General features: G+C 41.5%; 1 protein-coding gene across 2 annotated transcripts in view; it reads right to left on the bottom strand.

Moving 5' to 3' along the window:
* nbas (NBAS subunit of NRZ tethering complex) overlaps window positions 1-21,049 on the bottom strand; it is a 163,170-nt gene that overhangs the window by 9,797 nt on the left and 132,324 nt on the right. For both annotated transcript variants that reach the window (XM_061704380.1, XM_061704379.1), the window contains 3 exons: window positions 14,433-14,572; window positions 8,268-8,421; window positions 5,794-5,919 (listed from right to left, as the gene is read on the bottom strand). In XM_061704380.1, coding sequence (XP_061560364.1) covers window positions 5,794-5,919; window positions 8,268-8,421; window positions 14,433-14,572 — 420 coding nt within the window. The remainder of the gene's footprint in view (window positions 1-5,793; window positions 5,920-8,267; window positions 8,422-14,432; window positions 14,573-21,049) is intronic.

Here is a 21,049-nt window from a genome sequence, read left to right as displayed (position 1 = left end):
ATTTTTGGGCGGAAAGGCTTTGTGATCAGCTTAATCCCAATTGTTGGTATGCATGTACCCTCTAGTGATTTCTGAGTATAAGTTGTTCCACGATCATTATTCATATATAAAATCCATTTTCCCGCACTGAAATGAACTCATATAATGCCATGGATGTTTACTGCAACCGACGTATATATTCATCCAGTATGTTTTTCAAATGGGTAGGCGAGGAAGAGGGTCTCACCCAGCTTGTCTGTGAAATTCAAGTTTGTTAACCAGTGTAATGACAAACAGATCCCCGTAGATGGCAGTGTTGCATCGGTTTGTATTTTAGATCAGCATACCTTTTGAGTATAATATTAGGATGGGAATTTTGGCTTGTCCCGTCAATTATGAGGGAGAGAAATGCCAACATGTTGGAAGTCAGACAGGTTAAGGCACCTCACACTCGAACTGAGTACGTATATGTACGCTATAAACAGAGTATGTGTCGCGGTAGGTCGCAGAAAGTGTGTGTAGTGATTATGAAAAAGATGACACAGTGAGGTTCAGTTCAAATGCCATGTAAAAAAAAGACACTTAGTGGTATACCTTTAAATAAATGATTATTTTGCCATCAAAAGCCCTTTCTCAGTCTTGTTTTTGTTGTTTTTGTTTGAGGTGTGTCGAGTGTTATGGCATAATGTGTAAGATAAAATGTGTTAGATGGAGAAATGGAAGTGTCACAAAAGCAAAAATAAATAAATAAATACTAGCGTCAAAATCACCTGTTCAGCTTGGGCGGCTGTGGCTCACTTGGTCATCCAGGGACTTAAAGGTTGCTGGTTCGAATCCCCGCTTTCACTGTCTGCTGTCGACGTGTCCTTGAGCAAAACACTGAACCCTAAATTGCTCCCAGTGGTCCTGGCAGCGCCTTGCATGGCAGCTGCTGACCATTGCTGTATGAATTTGAGTGTGAATGAGTGAATGTGAGCCTCTGTAAAGTACTTTGGGCACTGTATGGTAGATAAAGCGCGATATAAGTGCACTCCATTTTCTGCAGTTGTGGTAACAACTCAAGATTTTTTCCCATTTTCACTTCCTGCAGGTCCATAAAGTAATAGTAATAATTCCTTTATCTCCTGTCATGACTCTTTTGTCTCTTCTGTTCTTTATTTACCTACTCAGCCAGACACAGTGTCTCACCAGCACCTCTCATTTAATCAGCGTGTCAAGAGACTTGGCACATTTTTAATGACACACTAATCTCCAGGAATTAAACTTGGTATAAGCTCGATCTCGGGGTATCGCTTTTGTAAAGAAAATAAATCATGCGGTTATTGGGGCGACAGGACACAGACGGCGACCGTCGCGCTTGGCGGCGAGATAACGGCTGCCAGTCAGTGCGAGCGGCGTTGCGCGGAAGTGGGGCGTGTTGTTGCGAATAAAACCCTGGGGCTTATTTATGCAGATCTCAAATGGCAGGTGAAATAAGAATGACATTTACCAAAGTCTTCGCTAATTCACTTTGCTTGTTATGGCAGAGGAAAAACAAAAGCCCATTAAGGTGACGCCTAATTGGAAAAGTTGAGCATGCCGGTGGTAATGACTGTAGTGGGAATATTTGCTGTACGACACATACTTAAACTAACATCATGATCACAAACGTACGAGTGTTCACAGTAGGACCAAGGCATACAAGGTCAATTAACCACATGCTGCTTCAAGTCTAAAGGAAAATACATTAAGCAGGATCTGATCATATGCAGCAGTGTGTTCTCGGGTTTCGACTTTACTGTTTCGCATCGACCTTTAACACTTGAAATTGACTAATCGCTAGCTTCGGCTATTCCGATCACCAGCAGTCTTAAAATATTCAGACCAGCGGTATTTAAACTCCGCCTTCAAACTGTGCATAATGTTAAAGTGGCTTACAATAATATTAAATACACTTTTAGGAATAAAATCTCAGCCCCATTCTATCCTGTTGAGGCGTCGCCTTGTATTCCTCTTATATGTATATATATATATATATATATATATATATATATATATATATATATACATATAATATATACATATACATATATATATACATATATATATATATATATATATATATATGTATATATATATATATATGTATATGTATTCCTCTTTTCCCCTCCCCCTCATTTAGCTCTGCATGCTCAAAATGCACACATGTATATGCACACACGCTTGACGTGCTCAAACACGTACACACACGTCTGAGATGCAGTGATCCAGGAGCACAGTGTGGTTTCATCAAAGTTAAAGGAGGTTTCCACACCTTGAATAGCGCGCTTTGGCCTTGATTTTATCAGATCCCTGCACAAAAGAAAGGTCTGAGTGGTCCCGCTTGGTAATGACTGCTTATCAGATCAGGAAGCAGCCGAGTGATCCGCAGAGGCTGCACTGATTAGCTGCTTATGTAGCACACTAAACTGGGCGGCAAGTGCATGAATGCTGCTCAGGTACTGTATATAAATGTACATTCCTATGAGAATACATATTTTGGTTGGTTCTGGTCTATAGTGTATGACGTATCATAATTCCTAAAGATAATTGATGCCCCTCGAAGAGATTCCAAGCACCAATTAGCTCTAGCTAATACACAGTGTGCTCTAATTAGTCCACTTATTAAAAGTAACTGCCTCCCTGACAGTTTTGATTGGTGGCATCATCCAGTTGCATTCTATGTCCTATATCTTCTATAGTTATTCATATACTCCAAAAAATAGTGTCCAATTAAACGCTGTACCACAATTCGACCACCTAAAAAATTAAACGCCTCCCTCAAAGAATATGTTTTGCAACTTCCAGTGTTGTATTTGATACTGTATACTGAGCACCCCTCAAACAGGCTCCATGCCCCAACTCGTCAACTTGAAAAATTATTAACGCCTCCCTCAATTTGTTTTGGGCAGTGCGAACTCCCAATGTGTTCATTTGTTGATATAGTCCCAAAAATAGGGGCCAGCCCTAAAATAGACTCGGAGCACCAATTAGTCAAGTTAAAATAATCAAATACCTCCATCAAATCATTTTTGTTGTCGGTTGTAATTTCTGATCTATTCTATTGATATAATCCTAAAAACAGTGATCAAGCCTCAAATAGACTCCATACCTCCCTCAAAGGATTTTGTATTTTTTTTTGCTCATTGCAGCTTCCAGCTTTGTGAGGGTCTGCTGGGAACGTCTGGCAGAATCCCCTGTCAGAAGGAGTTTCAACTCCCACCTCCGACAGAACTTTGCTAATGTTCCGGGTGGGAGGCGTGTGACATAGAGTCAGAGTGAACCATGTTCCATGCCTCCATTGCTGAGGCGGCCAACTGGAGCTGTGGCCGTAAGGTGGTCGGTGCCTGTCGTGGCGGCAATCCCCGAACCCGTTGGTAGACATGGCATCCCTCACCATAGGTCACCATAGGTGAGGGATGCCATAGGTGAGGGATGCCATCAAGCTGAAGAAGGAGTCCTATCGTGCTTTTTTGGCCTGTCGGACTCCTGAGGCAACTGATGGGTACCGCCTGGCCAGGCGGAATGCACCTTTGGTGGTCGCTGAAGCAAAAACTCGGGTATGGAAGGAGATCGTGAGGCCATGGAGAAAGACTTCCAGACGGCTTTGAGGAAATTCTGGTCCACCATCCGCCGTCTCAGGAGAGTAAAGCAGTGCACCACCAACACTGTGTATAGTGGGGATGGGGCGCTGCTGACCTCGACTCTGGATGTTGTGAGTCGGTGGGGAGAATACTTCAAAGAGCTCCTCAATTCCACCGACACGCCTTCCCATGAGGAAGGAGAGTCTGGGTTCTCTGAGGCGGGCTCTCCTATCTCTGGGGTTGAGGTCACCGAGGTTGTTAAAAAGCTCCTCGGTGGCCAGGCCCCCGGGGGTGGATGAGATTCGCCCGGAGTTCCTATAGGCTCTGGATGTAGTGGGGCTGTCCTGGTTGACACGCCTCTGCAACATCGCGTGGACATCGGGGACAGTGCCTCTGGATTGGCAGACCGGGGTTGAGGTCACAGAGGTTGTTAAAAAGCTCCTCGGTGGCCAGGCCCCGGGGGTGGATGAGATTCGCCCGGAGTTCCTATAGGCTCTGGATGTTGTGGGGCTGTCCTGGTTGACACGCCTCTGCAACATTGCGTGGACATCGGGGACAGTGCCTCTGGATTGGCAGACTGGGGTGGTGGTCCACCTTTTTAAGAAGGGGGACCGGAGGGTGTGTTCCAACTACAGGGGGATCACACTCCTCATTCTCCCTGGTAAGGTCTATTCAGGGGTGCTGGAGAGGAGGGTCTGTCAGGAAGTCGTATATCGTATATCAGATTCAGGACGAGCAGTGTGGTTTTCGTCCTGGCCGTGGAACAGTGGACCAGCTCTACACACACCCTCGGCAGGGTCCTCAAGGGTGCATGGGAGTTCGCCCAACCAGTCTACATGTGTTTTGTGGACTTGGAGAAGGCGTTCGACCGTCTCCCTCGGGGAGTCCTGTGGGGGGCGCTTCGGGAGTACGGGGTACCGAACCCCCTGATACGGGCTGTTCGGTCCCTGTACGACCGGAGTCAGAGTTTGGTCTGCATATCAGGCAGTAAGTCCGACTCGTTCCCGGTGAGGGTTGGACTGCGCCAAGGCTGCCCTTTGTCACCGATTCTGTTCATAACTTTTATGGACAGAATTTCTAGGCGCAGCCGAAGCGTAGAGTTGGTCCGGTTTGGTGGCCTCAGTATTCCATCTCTGCTTTTTGCCGATGATGTGGTTCTGTTGGCTTCATTAAGCCGTGATCTCAAACTCTCACTGGAGCAGTTCACAGCCGAGTGTGAAGCGAGGAGATCCTGCCCCAAGTGGAGGAGCTCAAGTATCTTGGAGTCTTGTTCACGAGTGAGGGAAGAATGGAACGGGAGAACGACAGGCAGATCGGTGCAGCGTCTGCAGTGATGCGGACTTCGTATCGGTCCGTTGTGGTAAAGAAGGAGATAAGATGAAAGGCGAAGCTCTCAATTTACCAGTCGCTCTACGTTCCTACCCTCACCTATGGTCACGAGCTGTGGGTCGTGACCGAAAGAACAAGATCCCGGATACAAGCGGCCAAAATGAGTTTCCTCCGCAGGGTCTCCGGACTCTCCCTTAGAGATAGGGTGAGAAACTCTGTCATCCAGGAGGATCTCAGAGTAGAGTCGCTGCTCCTCCACATCGAGAGGAGGCAGATGAGGTGGCTGGGGCATCTGATTTGGATGTCTCCCAACACCTCCCTGGTGAGATGATCCGGGCATGTCGCACCGGGAGGAGACCCCAGGGACGACCCAGGACACGGTGGGGAGACTATGTCTTTCGGCCGGCCTGGGAACGCCACGGGTTCCCCCCGGAAGGGCTGGATGAAGTGGCTGGGGAGAGGGAAGTCTGGACATCCCTGCTAAAGCTACTGCCCCCGCGAAAGGACCTCGGATAAGCGGTAGAAAATGGATGAATGGATGGATGCAGCTTCCAGTGTATAGTTTTTGATATCCTCCAAAGAATAGGAGCCAGCCCTCGAATAGACTTGGTACCCCATTTACTCCAAATAGGAAAATGAATCGCCTCCCTCAGATACATTTTTGGATTGTTGCAGCTTCTTATCTACGATAATCATTTAAAGTATATCACAAAATTCATTAAAAATAGTGGCTGTCCATCAAAAAGACTTCATGTCCCCAATTAGTCCCCTAGAAAATTAAACGCCTCCCTCAAATACACAACCTTGTACTTCGACCGACTTTGAATGTGATCCAAAGACAACTGTGCCAAATCTCGTGTATCATGTTTTGGGTGGCACTCACTGCGGTCATGGCGTTGACTTGAGTCAGAGTTAGCTGCAGCAGCTCGGCGTCACCGCTCTCGGCCATCAGCTTGAGCGCGGGCTGCTGGAGGCTGGGCTGCAGCAGCTCGGCCACACTTCGGATGCACTGGAGGACGCAGACAGATGGAGGGAAAGCGATAAACCAGAGGGCTAAAGTTGAGGAAACCGTGTAGTACATTCCCAAGTATTTTGTCATTGATGACAGACAAATAAAATGAACTGAAGATAGAAACAAAAGGAGATGAATTTTTTTTTTATAGTGATCCAACAACAGCTACCTACCTACTTCCTACCTTGCGAGTTTGTTAGCTACCTATGTACCATTATATTTAGCTAGTTAACTACCTACCTGCTTACCAACATAACTAGCAAGCTAGCTACCCACTGACCTACCTACCTAATAGGAGAGTTTACTACCTCAAACTACGTAACTGAAGCTAGCTAGTTAACTTTCCTAATTAGTTAGCTACTGAACTACCGACCGATTTACTTAGCTAGTTAACTACCTACTTAACTAACTACCTACTTAACTAACTACTAAACCTAGAAAATTAGCAGGCTAGCTAATTATCTACCTTCTATTGAATTAGTTAGCTATCTAACTACCTACATGGTAACTATTAGAGTGAAACTTTTCACAGCCAATTTTGACTAGCAAAACACGTCTGTAGGGATCTGCACATAGTACATTTTATAATCAGCAGTGATTGTGATGTATTTTGTTGCTGTTGTTTTTGTCATGTTACTAGATAACTATTGGTTGTCAACTGCTCAAGATGACTACCTACCTGCCCATCTAATTACCTAGTTAACTATCTACAGTACCTACCTACCCACCTACGGTACATACTTAGCAAGCTAACTTCTTACCTCGACAATTAGTTAGCTAGCTAGGTAGCTAATTATCTACCTTTCTCTCTACTTAGTTAGCTACCTGCCTATGCAATAGTTAATCAGAGTAAAACTAGTTACAGCCAATTTAAACTAGTAATACACATCTGTAGGGATCTGCACACATTAATACATTTAATAATAATCATTATGTTTGGTGATTATTTTATTTAGATGTTCTATGTTTTTGTCATTTTATTAGACATATTGGTTGTGAACTGCTCCAGATCATGTGAACGGCAAAGGTGCAAGCTGCTATATTGCGTTTTTGTACAGTAGGCAGTTTCAACAATTATGACATGGCAGAGGTGGTATCAGGTCAGTAAATCCTCACTGAAGGCCCAGGTACCAAATACACGGCCGCCACTGCCTACTTATGTATCAAATTAACAGGCTAACTACCTTCCCACCTACCTACCTGTCTCTGTAATTAGTTAGCTACATACAGAGCTTCCCATCTAGCTAATTAGGTATCCAACTACCTGACTAATGCAATTCCCCTGATAATGGCACAGGTTTAATTATATTCCCTCAAAGAAATAATCTAATAACAGGTTTGGGTTGTATAAAAATACGACAAACGTAAGAGAAATTTAATCAAAAGGGCAGTGTAAGAAAAATGCAGCGATACATAATGCTTTTAAGAAGGTCTCCAGTGCGCCTGAGCACACAGTGTGCTGCCGCCGCTAGTAATATATCGCTATTATAATGCAATCTGACTCCTCTCCTCTGCTGGTTTCATTCCACCGCATTCAAATTAAAGCAGAACGGAATAAACCTCCCCTGCCGGCTACACCCACCCAACCACCCACCCTTGCATCGCTACCTAATCGCTCAGCAGACTTTCGCCTATTCGAGATGAATAGCATTAACGCTAAACGAATATCACAGTCAGCTGGCGCGAGATGTATGGAAAGGCATAAGATTCAGCAGCCCATGAATAGCATTAGCTGGACGTCACGTATAGCAATAGGTCAGCTAGCATTTACAGTCGGTCACGAAAAAAAAGGCACTGAGCTGATGCTAATGAAATGTTGTGGGCTACACACCTAAAAAATTATGAGAGAGGTGGCGCTGAATACAAGGAAGCGCGTCATAGAGGTAGTGTTCACCCGCTAGGGGTTGTATAGAATTGTCGACTTTTTGATTTATCAAATTTACTACTCCACAATGATGTTTACAGTGTGACATCGACTAGTCGCTAACCACGTTTTTGGCTTGGAGGAGGCAGCTGCCGCTTTGCAGCATCAGATGTGTGTGCTGAATTTGTCAAGAACTTATGCCCCAAGATAAGTGTGGGTTCACTGAAAAGCCACAGTGCTCATAACATATTTATTTTATATTTATTATTGAGTAGTGATTTGGTTACAAAAATCCATGATAATAAATGGTTATGATACTCCTAGTGATGTTTTTGGAGTCAATTCATCTTCCTGTCATTCAAACACTGGTAGGTGTGGCTGGAAAATGCAAATGTTTTCATTAACCCATGCTTGCACGGATTCTGCCGAGGAACAAGTGGCCAACAACAACAAACAAATCATGGACTCCATGTAGTTTTACCTGCGCAGGGAGCTTGTGCTTGGTGTTGTACAGGGATCGCACCATGGTCACAACCTGCTGACCCAGGTCCACCTCCACCTCCACCTCCAGCCCCTGGCAGTGGGTCACCATGGCTGAAGTCAGCAGAACCCAGGGGTTACGCTCAGACATGGCCCTGGAGACAGGAAGCAAGAGCAAGTGTCATCATCTGCTGAGTTACAACAGCATTAGATTATTAGCTACACACGCACAAACTAATGAGATCCAATAAAACATTTTTAGGATCAAATTAGTTTGGTCTTTGATATGACTGATAATGTGGATGGTATTACGAGGTGTATTAAGTCGGGTAAATCTCGTTAGCTTCCAAGATCTTCCATCTGACCTACTACTAACTCTCTAACTCCCTACTTACCAAGTGAGCCCAAAAAAATAAAAGATCATTATCATCTTCGTACAGGCAGAATGTGTTGATCTAGCGTTCGTATTGAACCTAATGACCTTGTCTTTTGGATATTGTCTGCAAGTCGGACCGCCAGGGTGCGACTTCCAGGGGAGGTACGCATTAACTGATCTCCTTTACATGCTCTACGACTATTTCTTCCTTCACTCAGTCAACCAATAGCACCCTCCAAGGCCAGTCAATAGCCTTTAAAGAAACATGACCTCCAAGAATATTTACATATTTAAAAAACACTAATACGGTGTTTGAGCAACGCTGTACCTAAGTCGATTTTTCAGGTATCTCTATTTTGAGTATTTATTTTTTGGACGGCTTTTTACTTTTACTCCTTGCAATTGAAAACATATCTGTACTTTCTACTACGTCCTTTGTTAAAATAGGCTCGTTACTTTTTTCATCCTCCACGAATATCGACACGATTTTAAAAATGCAACTAGAGAGAGGTAAATTGTAGGTATGATTACATTCACAGTTACAGCTTTTAGCATTTTCATTCGCACAACCAGAGGCAGACAGTTGGTTAATAGCAACATTAGCATTATAGCACGCTCGGCATCATTATACAAGTATGATGGGGATCAAATTGCATTTTGAGTCTGTGTGAAGCCGCCCCTGATCAACACTGGCTAAGTCATGTGTGTGATTAGTATGGCTAACGCCTGCTTAAACATGTCTCGACAGGCAGACGGTGTTGGCGGTGCTGATAAATCCTCGGTACTGTGTCGTGAATTCATTTCAAACCTAATGTCACATTACGGCGGCAAAGTGAGTCCCAATTAAGCGGGACAAACAGAGATTATTACCTAGGGCAAGGATGTTCTGTTATTTTGATTGCAGTTTGTTTGTGAGTAGGACAATATAAAATCTAACAAAGTGATTTCCATAAAGGCCTGTAAAGTGTGAGGAAGAACCTATTACATTTTATCTTGGATCAGGGATTAAAGGTGGATCCAGAAATGTATTAACACTTTTAACACCAAGCCAGCATTAATTATATTAGTATAATGGTACATACAGTATTGGTTAGCTAAATAGCTAACATAACGAATTAACTGTTCTTCTTTGTGTTACTTCTTTATTTTTGTACATGTACATTTGACTGGTTGCCTTATTCAATAAACTACTGAAAGTGCATTAGTGACGTTTTCTTTCCTCCACTTCGCTCAAGTGGCGGCATATCTGAAGCTTGAGAAAAAGGTAGTGACATGCTTGTAATAGACATTTAGATGTTGCCATCGTGCACAGTATATGAGTCCAAAAGCTGGTTTATTTTTAGCCTTGTCGCGTGTCTTTTGAGGTAGTACTGTAAATATCAGCTGGCCAATAAAGTTATTAAAAAATAAAAATAAAAACATGTCGGTGGTATGGGACAGACAACATATCTGAGACCGACAGCACGTAATGCCCGGATCAGACTACAAGACAAATTTGCTCTTTCACGATTGCACTATGTCAGACGACTGCAATAAAAGCTTGTATTCAGATTCCACCGCATCCCGTTTTTTTTTACAATCATTGGGCTTTATCTTGTCAACTCAAATGCGACCGGATACACTCGTTACCGTGGCAACGACAACAAGAGTGGATCACGCCGACTGTATTATAAGGACAAAATGGGGAAAGATGTGTGTTGGTGGGCACCGGTGCTCAGGACAGAAGAGGATGTTTGTTTAAGGCTTGCTTGAGGTATGTTCAAATACTTTTAATACGATACGGCTCGCAAGCAGGCAACAAAACGTTATGTAGCCTAGCAAGCAAGCGCTTGTGTGTAAACATGCTGCCTTTCTGTCGAATGATGCTCTAAAGTTTCGGTGTGGGTGAAGTAATTTAATTACAGTACGTTAGCACCCATTATTTCTGTCCTGTTGTAATGTTGGTTTGACCTCATACATGACCTGACTAGAGCTGTGACTTCCAACCTTTATGGAGCCAAGGAACATATTTTACAAATGAAAAAATCTCACGGCACACCAACAAACAAAACTGTCACAAAAAGTGGATACATTAATTACTGTATGTACTTCCTGCTATCTAATAGAAGACCATTCATTTGTTCTGTCTGTCACTATGCCTCACTGACATAAATAGAGGGACAAAGACACATTATTTATTGTAAATATAATTTTTTGAGCAATTAAGTACACAAGTATATACAGTAAATGAACAGGTCATTTAAATAGACACATTGTTCCATCATGTGATCGGATCGGTGATCATTTTTTTCCCAACTCGCTGATCGGCCCCAAACATCCTGATCGTGTAAAGCCTAATGATCTCAGTTTTGTTGTGGTTTAATTGAAGACAATTTGGGCTCACCCAGTTATTTATCTGTTTTAGACAGTGAGACAACACCTCAATTGAACTGTAGTCATATGGAGACACTGCTAGATATAACTGTGTGTCATCTACATAGCTGTGATAGTCAGAATTATAGTTCTGAAGAATTCGACCCAAGGGTAGCATATACAGGCTGACAATACGGAACTCCGATGACGTTAAAACGCTGTAATGCTCTCTTTAAAACTTGAAAAGAAAAAAAATAGAATGCTCTCCCAGAACTACCAGCTTGTTTCCAAGAGGACATTATAGCCATGTGGCACTAAAGTGTAGTGTTATATTATTTAACAAAGTGACAACACGAGTTAAAAAAGGCAGTTTCTTACAGCTGAGTCAATGAGAGTGGGGGTGAAAATGTCTGTTTGTGTGTGAGGGGGAGGGGCCAGGCACACAGGAGCAGCGCGACATGATTTCGGTACAGTAAAAAGTTAATACATCAGTTACATATTGACCGATGTCTATTTATCGGTGATACGCAATAACCAGCTTGATTAATTGAGATTTATCGGTTGGGCTCTATACTTGTAAGTCAAGGTACCACTGTAGTTGCTTGTTTTTTTTAAGGCAAATTGCTGACTAGAAAGAACTAGCATTGGCCCTCTCATTGGGAGTCATGAGACACCACAAAAATCTCCCCTGTGATAGATAGGGGAGGATTTCTCGGGGGGGGGGGGGGGGGGGGGGGGGGGAGAATCGTAACTAAGACGTGTGAGCGCTAAAGAAGATGCAACACTCCAGAAAAAAAGACAAAAAAGAGAACGTAGCCTCCTGAGTTGCTATGAGCAGATCTCCTCAGGATGCACACTCGCTCATCTTCAGCCAGGATTGAGAGCTGAGTCATGACTGACGGAAGAGTTTCACTGTGCGACGTTAACGCCTCCCAGCTCATTCTGAGTTTAGTGTTGCGAGGGACAATGAGTGAAGACGCATCAGAGGGAACATTGAAGCTTCCTCATGTCACAGTACAAGCATTACCTTGTAGAAATTCATGAGAACGACTTCAGGGATGAGAAAAAACGAAATACTTCATCACAAAACCAATTATGTCTCAATTTAAATCTGAAATGTGTTTAAATGCCCTAGTTAAAAGCTATGTTAAGTTATGAACCTGACTCATAGGGTGCGTTTCCACAACTGCATTGTAATAACAGCAGCAAAATCATAACATTCAGCTTTGAGGCAAGTCCCAAGTTATTGACAGATACCAAGCAAGACAAGTGACTTTCAAGCAAGTCATTATTTGGGTTAAGAAAGTCCAAAATCGCAATCTTGCTCAGTTACAACATAATTACCACAATTTGCAATTACTACAGTATATGCACAGTACTTGTGTTAGTTAGCTGTACTAACCCATTCAAAATCAAAGTTTTTTTTAATGGTCCCTAACTAGCCTCCGTATTGTCTGTTACTTTGTCTGATAATATCCCACATGCAGCTTAGTTAATGTTTGACCAGCTAGCGTTGAGCTAAACTATGAAGTTAACATAGCTTGCATGTCTTAAGTGTATTTTATAGTGACAGATGAAGTTGTTGCGTTTCTTATCTTTAAGTTGCATGTTGCTATTCTTTCTTTTTCCTGAATTTACCAAATGCATAGTCCTTGCTATCCAAATGTAAAAATCTTCAGAGCTCCAGCCACAATGTGTTTCTGTGGCCTCTGCACTCCGCATCATAGCATCCGGGTTGGGTGCGTAATGCACAAAGAATAACTTTTCTTTCACAAAAAGAACAAATGGCACACTATCTTAAAAATACATATTTTCAAATGCAAACATGCAAGACCTTTCAAGTCACGTAGTTCAATTTTAAGAAGTGCCGCACAGGACTGTTGCGCAGTGAACATCAATGCTATTTGTTAGCCCGTCTATGGCATTTTGCATTGTGTTTTACCATTAAGCTAGCGTAAGGCAAAGTTGTGTGGCTATTTTAAATATGTGCATTTCTCTTGGTTTTATGTTTCGTTTGACAAACCTAAACTGGAGGTGGCATTCAAAAGTTGAATTGATTTCACTGGCATCATAAAGCGCTCATGTAAAATTTTTGCTTGCACGTCAGAAATCAGCCGAATGATGGCTCGTATCTAAAACAAACTACGAAGTCACGTTTCTTGTATCTCAAGGCACCACTGTACAGTATTATGTGGAGCCTCAAAACGTTTCTCGATAAGAACACCAGGGCTGGCAGTATTTTCGTTGCTGTGCGGCAGTAGGTGTGCGGTGGGTAGTTGTTGACTGTAATTAGTTTGCCATTGTTCATTTACTTCAGTCGTGTAAGGTCTAATGAATACCAAGTCAAGCCAACGAAGTCCCAAGTTCTAAAATTTGCAACTGAAGTTGACTCCATTCAAGTCTGCGTGTAGCGCTTTACTTAGAGACCGACAATTTGCAGCCATGGTAAAAGTCCAATTCACATAGATTTCAGTGTTTTTCCTTTACAAGGATAGAATGTCCACAGGGACGTATTGAACATCATTAGTGAATACACTCGGCCATGTTACTGAACACATTACTGTAGTCGACTCACATCCACACTAATTCTCATCAGGGTTTTTTTTTTTGTGTACCGCGATTGAGCTGGAGGGATAAACTCCCACAGCCGAGTCGTCAGCAGAGTTGGAGAGGGACGTTATTACAGAACAATCGCTAATGCACCCAAACACTGCTGAGACACGCCAACTGCTGCATGCTACCCCGCCCCATCTGGAGATTGACTTTGCAACAGCTGGGGTTTACAAGTTGTACATTGCCCCTCAGCTATAGAAAATAACTGTGTATACTGTCTATATCAGGAGTGGGCAAACTTTTGCGCTCAAGGTGCTGCATTATATTTTTAAAATGAAAGGGGGGGAAAAAGGTGATACAAAAAAAAAGAGAACTACAAAATAATTTTAAAATTTAAATTACATCATAAGACATTCAATGATAATTAAGAAAAACATTTATTAAAACAAACAAGTGTGAAATGTATCGGTGGAGTTGCCCCTCGCCATATTGTGGTTCACTTTTCATGGTTTGTAAATTGTACAGCTAATTTTTTATCGTGGATTTTTTGCTATATCATGGGATATTTCCGTGTTCATTTTTCCACACACTTGCACAGCAATAAGCACGAGCACTTTTCACGCTCTTTCGGAAACGGCACAAGATGCTGCGAAATCCCTGTCTAAATAGGAAAGCAGTAGTTATCAAGGTAGTGTACTTCAGTGATACATTTCAACAGAGAGACAAATACACCACAATTTGTGGTGTATTTACGATTTAAAATATTAATATAGGTAATTATAAACATTTTGGGGGAGGCATCGATTACCTGCGGTTTTTCGCAATTTGCAGCAGGGCTCGGTCCTTCCTTTATTTATTACTGAAGCATAATTTGACTTGACTTACACATCGTCTTGCATCATGGGCGGCCAAGCTTGCAGGAGCAAGACGAGCGTCTGGAAGTCCTCCCAATGGCGCGCAGCCTCCAAAAGCTCCAGGAAAAGGCTGTAGCGCTTCCCCTCGTTCTCCACATCCTCGATCTGCACCTGGGGAAGCGGCAGGGAGGAGAACGGTCACATGACGTGCTTTCAAAAAGCCTTGTGAACACGAAGGACGCAGACCTCCGAATTACTGAGTTTCTTTGGAATGGGCAAACTTGTAAGTAGGAAATAGGTGATGGGGGGGTGGGGGGTGGGCTTATGACATCACCTATCTCCTATTTACAAAGGTGTCCTTTCATCCATTCCAAAGAAACTCAATAATTCTGCCTCCAACAAACAGCATGGCCTCCTTGATCGTTAGGTATCACCACGAACACTTTACAACCGAATGGAATATCAATGAGGGAGTTTCCGCCCAACGACTCTGGTGGACTGACAATGGCCCGATGCCCCTGCTATCATGTCCAAGCAAAAAGCTAAGTAGAGCTGCACTGAGATTTGTTGGATGCACAGATGAGAGTTACCTTGTGATTTGTTGAAGTTGTCAACGCAGAGGCCGTGCGTCGGTATTTGTGTTGGATGACGTGTCCAAATGCAAGATACACAGTTAAGTGAAAAGTAGAAGCAAACAAAATAATTTGAGCAAGAAAAGAAATAGGATGTGAAAGACTATCATGTCAAAGCCAAACGGTAAGCAGAGCTGCATTGAGTTTTGTTGGTTGCACAGATATGCATTAGCTAACAGCATTAGCTTATAAAAAGCAGCCCTTGCTTATGGATTAACTGTACTTCATACATACATGAAGGAAGTGCTGCCTCCACAAGGGAAAATGTAATGCTTTTATTGTCTCACTTTTTTTCCCCCACACCCTGGGCTTCGCTTCCGCAAGTAGAGACTATTGCCTAGTCACAAGTCGCCTTTGTTCCTGCCCAAGTTTGTTTTGCTTGATTTTATTGTGTAAAGCACTTTTGGGTACATCTTTGTGCGATGTAAGTAAAGTCTGATTGATTAATTTATTGATCATGATAACAAAAGCTGAATTCGCCTTTGCTTAGTAGTATACAGTGCTGTGAAAAAATATTGGCCCCCTTCTCAAATTCTTATATTTTTGCATCAAGCAAATTTAAATATCAGACTAATATAACCCAAGTGAACTAAAAATGCTGTTTTTAAATGGAGATTTCATTTATTAAGGAAAAAATAAAAAACTATTCAGTTACCTGGGCCTGTGTGAAAAGGTAATGGCCCCCTAAATCTAATAACTGGTTGGGCCATCCTCAGCAGCAACAACTGAAATCAAGCATTTTCTATAACTGCAATGAGTCTTTCACATCTCTGTGGAGATATTTTGGGCCACTCTTCTTTGCAGAATTGCTTTAATTCAGCAAAAACGGAGGGTTGCCGAGCATGAACGGATTAAATGAAATCATTTAAAAAACAGCATTTTAAGTTCACTTGGGTTATATTTGTCTGACATTTACATTTGTTTGATGATCTTAAACATTAAAGTGGGAAACCATGCAAAAATATAAGAACTTGAGAAGGGGGCTAATACTTTTTCATGGAATAGTATGAGGAGGTGTATGCAGTCACTCAATTGGCCATAAATAAAAGCAGTAAATAGGGGGTGTCATTTTTTTCTTTTTGGGGAGCAGGAACGGATTAATGGTATTTCAATTCAAAGGGAAAATACATTTGAAATATGAGTAAATTGAGTTACGAAATAAATTATAGGTAAATTGTAAGTCAAAGTAACACCGAATTGAGGAAAATGTTAAAAACTGAGTAAGTGGGAAAAAAACAAATTTGAATGGCTTCTTCGATGATAAATTCTCAAAGAAACCAGCCATTCTTCCTATGAAAACATAATGGAAGAACAGGTACTTGTGTAAAGGGACCAGAAGAAAAAAATAAATAAAATTGATTAATATTCTTGAGAAAAACATAATATGAGCTGGGACTATTGTGACTAGCGGTCTGTTACCTTGGCACCTTCCATCAGAACCATCCCATACAAAACACAGCACAGAAAGTCCATTGAATTGAAAATGATAGCAGAAGGGATGTCGTCATGGTCAATGGAAATACAAAAATCATCCAAATTATTGGTTTTCACTTCCTGTGCACGTAATGGCCAGGAGTCCTGATACCTTTATCAATAAAGTGTACGTCAATCTTGCAAAAGGTATTAATTATGTGCGATTACGAGAACAGGAAGTTTGAATGGCCACAGAAGTGAAAGCAGGAGAGGATGTGCGCACAGTCATCAATTACGGTTGTTTTAAACGTTGGCTTCAGGTGCCATTTAATAGTTCACAAAGTGACTTCATTCTGAGAAGAAAATGAATAAGTGCCACAGCGTTGCCTTGCACAGCTCTGAGGCTTCAATGTGTGATTAACTTATTCACTGGCAGCTGTTTTAGAGCATTTTGACTGCTCTTTCAAGCCCCATAGAATATTGTGTTCTGTGACAATATATGCAGCGAACCTACCAAAATAAAGAGTAGACTCTCCTCTTCTTTCAATACAAAAAAAACAAGCTTGTTTCTTGCTTTTTCCATTCTTTAGTAATCAACAATAGAATACGGGTTTCACCAAAAACACCAGTTTCTGACCGTATAGCAGAGAAAACAAGCCTTTTGTGGAAATGAAACATCAACCAGAACAGTGACTTTAATGCGAATATTTTTGCTCCTTTCCTGGATGCCGTACTTACCCATCACTTCTTCATCACCCCTATTTCCTTCACCAACATGTCCATTATAATCCGCACCAATCACGACTCGCTCTCTCTCTCTGGTATGCTCATAACTGCTTCGTCTAGCTCCTTCCAGAACTTCTCTTTCACCTCTAGGTCACATCCTACCTGTGGGGCATAGCCACTAATCACATTATACATAACACCCTCAATTTGAAGTTTCAGCCTCATCACTCGATCTGATACTCTTTTCACCTCCAAGACATTCTTAGCTAACTCTTCTCTTAAAATAACCCCGACTCCATTTCTCTTCTCATCTACACCACGGTAAAATAATTTAAACCCTGCCCCTAAACATCTAGCCTTACTGCCTTTCCACCTGCTCTCCTGGACACACAATATATCAACCTTTCTCCTAATCATCATGTCAACCAACTCCAGAGATTTTCCTGTCATAGTCCCAACATTCAAAGTCCCCACATTTAGTTCTCGGCTCTGTGCTTTCCTCTTCTCTTTATGCTGAACAACCCACTTTCCACCTCCTCTTCTTCGACTTCGACCCACAGTAGCTGAATTTCCACCGGCACCTTTGAAATTACGATTTGTTAAAATATATAAATCTGAAAATGATTACCGAAAGTTGTATTTTATTGTTATGTTACTCAAGTCGAAAGAGATCAAATATCCCAAACTTTCACTTTACGTTCCCACAAAGGCAGGTAGACTTTACGAGGGGAAATGGATATCTTAGTCCATTTATCAAAGAGTTTATTAGCAAAATGTGCTCTCCTTTCTTGAAGTGTACTATCATTTATCTTTACTTAATGCTGAAGGAAGAAAATGTGGTGCGCTTCATTCATTGTTAATGGTGTTACTCTGGACCACACGCTGCTCTAATGGATAATTAACGCCTCCTCAGTCTGGCCGCAGTCTTTAATACCACTCGTTTAGCGTCAGAAAGCTTTATCTCCTTTTGGGAAAAAGGAAAAACGGATAATGGATCCCGCGTGACCGGCGGCGTGTGTCATTTATCCGACGACTCGAGCTACAAATAAACACGGTAGAACCGCAGGAGATGGAGGCCCCTGCTATATCGCTGATTTGGAAGTGGGCGCTTTTTTATGGGTTTTTTTTTTCAGTATACAAGCAAGTCGGAATCTAGACACAGCAGAGCAAAAGTATGCCTGTGAGTATTGTTGTAAGCTCTGTTTGCTCATTTCCATTAGCCCGTCTATGGCATTTTGTCTTATAATGTTGGCATTAAGATAGTGGATTTTGTTTTTTTTAAAAAAACAAAAAAACAACAAAAAAAGTTACGATTTGGTTGAACATTTTGCATCCGGTGAGGTGGCAGCTTGATGCATCGGTCACTCTGCTCTTATCGCCATACGCCTCTCATGACCTTCATTGATTGGACACTGTAATTAACACTCAACTACACACACACATACACACACGCGCGCACACACACACACAAAGACTTTGCTAAGATCGCCGCCTCTCAAGCGCAACTTTAATCATAATAATGATGTACGGCTATAACACAGTTCTCACCTGTGATATTGAACTTGATTTTTTAGCAATTGTGTTGTTGCTTTTCTTAGCAGATAGCAATTAATAATCAGGGAAATTAATCAGTTACATGAATGAATAGACAAGTTTTAAATAAAACTTTTATATACATATATACTATACATATTTTATATTATTATCAGACTATATTATATGTTCATATATATATATATTATGATTATTTAGACATATTAAGAGAGAAAAGTCAGAATTTAACAAGGGAGCAGGACCGAGCCTGACCATGAATAGCGAAAATCTGCAAATAATTGATGCTCCTCTACAAATGCAATGAACAAATCATTTGAGAAAAACGCTCGGGTAAAAAAAACAGATAACGGGGGACAGGTTCCCATCCCAAAAACCAGTATATAGTTGAATTTGTGAATGGTGAACTGCAAATATGCAGGGGTCCACTGTATTACAAGTTCTTGTAACATTACAATTTTTTATGCATAATAATGCAACTTTCTCTCTCATAATATTGCAACTTTATCCCCATAACAGCTTTTTCTCATAACATTATGATTTTACTCTCATTCTTGAAATATTAAAATATTTTCTCATAATGTCCTTTTATTCTCAGAACCCACCTGTTGTCCCCCTCATAGTATTATGACTTTATTCTAGTAAAACCATGACTTTTTTCCTCATATAATTAAGGCTTTATTCTTGTAATCTTGCAACATTATTCTCAAGACATAGCCATCTTTATTCTTATAATACTTTTCTTTATAATTGTATTTTTTTTTTTTTGGGACATTTCAGTGTGGCCAGAAATCCACCTTTGAGCTGAAAGTTTCTATTACCATGAATTCAAGGCCCCCCATAAAAACAAAATAAATAAATAACGATGAAATATAAAAGACCGCCTATGACGTCTAGATTTGCCTTTTTCATGCGTGTGTGTGCAGGTGACTACACACATGAAAGCAGAGCCATGCATTTCCTCTGAGAGATACTGTTAGATGTTTCTTACACTTACACACACACACACACACGTACGGACGGACGGACGATAAAGCCAGCAGAGGCTGACACACACAATCAAAAAACAATCACTGAAACAGCACTTCAATAAACTCCAGTGGAATGATTGACTCCATATATCACCTTCACTACCTCCCTCAAGGAATAAATGCCTTGCTAAATAAATGCATTGACACCCAAGACGTCAGGGATTCCTTTGAAATCTGCCTTTAACACATAACTTTTAATATTAAACGTGCACACACACATACGCAGCTTAATAAAGAAGGCCGTGCTGTGTAAAGAAATGCCAACATAAATCAAGGCTCGGCAGTCGCCACATTTGAGGTGTTTCTCATGTACCGAACTAACCGCTAACGCGCTAATGAGGCTCCTTGTGGATGTCGTCGGCGGTTCCAAATGCCATTTAAGATCTTAAATCAATGGTCATTGTCTTAGTAATCATTTCATATTGCGATTTTGGGGGTGCGAAAAATTTAACTAATTTAGTAGCAATTTGTACAAAAATAGACTAAATTCCTTAGACACATTTTCATGAGGTTACTTTAAAAAGCAATTTTTATTACACTAGACGTAATTTGTTTTTTGTTTGGCTTTTTTTGTGACACTTAATTCCATTCTTTCAACTTAATACATAAAAAAAAACTCCCTTGTTTCCACTGGTGTGCGGCAGGGGTTTATGTTGGGGCCTCATCTCTTCATCACCGACATTTTCCCACCAGGCAATATTTTCCAGAAATTGTTAAGACTGAGTGTTTTGTTATTTATGAGCCTTAACATTAAAAGTGATGAACTTGTTTTACTGGCTGTAAATAATGTTATGCACATTATGGAAATTTTACTTTGTAATTGTGTGTATGCAAAAAAATAGGCTCTCTGGTAGACTTTACACCGATCTGATCAGCCTGCTTGGTATCGGCCAATAATTTGCATTTTAAATTGAGCGGCTTTAATGTCATAATTCGCCAATTCGATCAATGACGTCATTGATCGCCTCCGCAAAAGACATTTACTCCACTTCGCCGTTGTTTACAGTATATTCGAATCCAAAAGCTAGTTTATTTTTAGCCTTGTCACGTGTCTTTTGATGTAGTATTGTAAATGTTTGCTCTAAACAGCCACGCCAGGGCGAAGCCTGGTCCACACACACAAAAAAAAAATAATTCCCCCTCCTCGCTTCTTTTTGTCACGTTCAGGCCCTCTAAAGCGGATTGCCAGACTGAAGCCAATCTACACACTGGCTGTCAAGTTAGTGTATTGTTATTTTTTTATTCCCCCTCCTTGCTTTTTCATATTTTTCAGCGTGACGTTCGTGCACTCATGG

The sequence above is a fragment of the Phycodurus eques genome, chromosome 18, assembly GCF_024500275.1.
Source record: "Phycodurus eques isolate BA_2022a chromosome 18, UOR_Pequ_1.1, whole genome shotgun sequence".
Classification (NCBI taxonomy): domain Eukaryota; kingdom Metazoa; phylum Chordata; class Actinopteri; order Syngnathiformes; family Syngnathidae; genus Phycodurus; species Phycodurus eques.
This window is presented reverse-complemented; position numbering and strand designations above follow the sequence as displayed.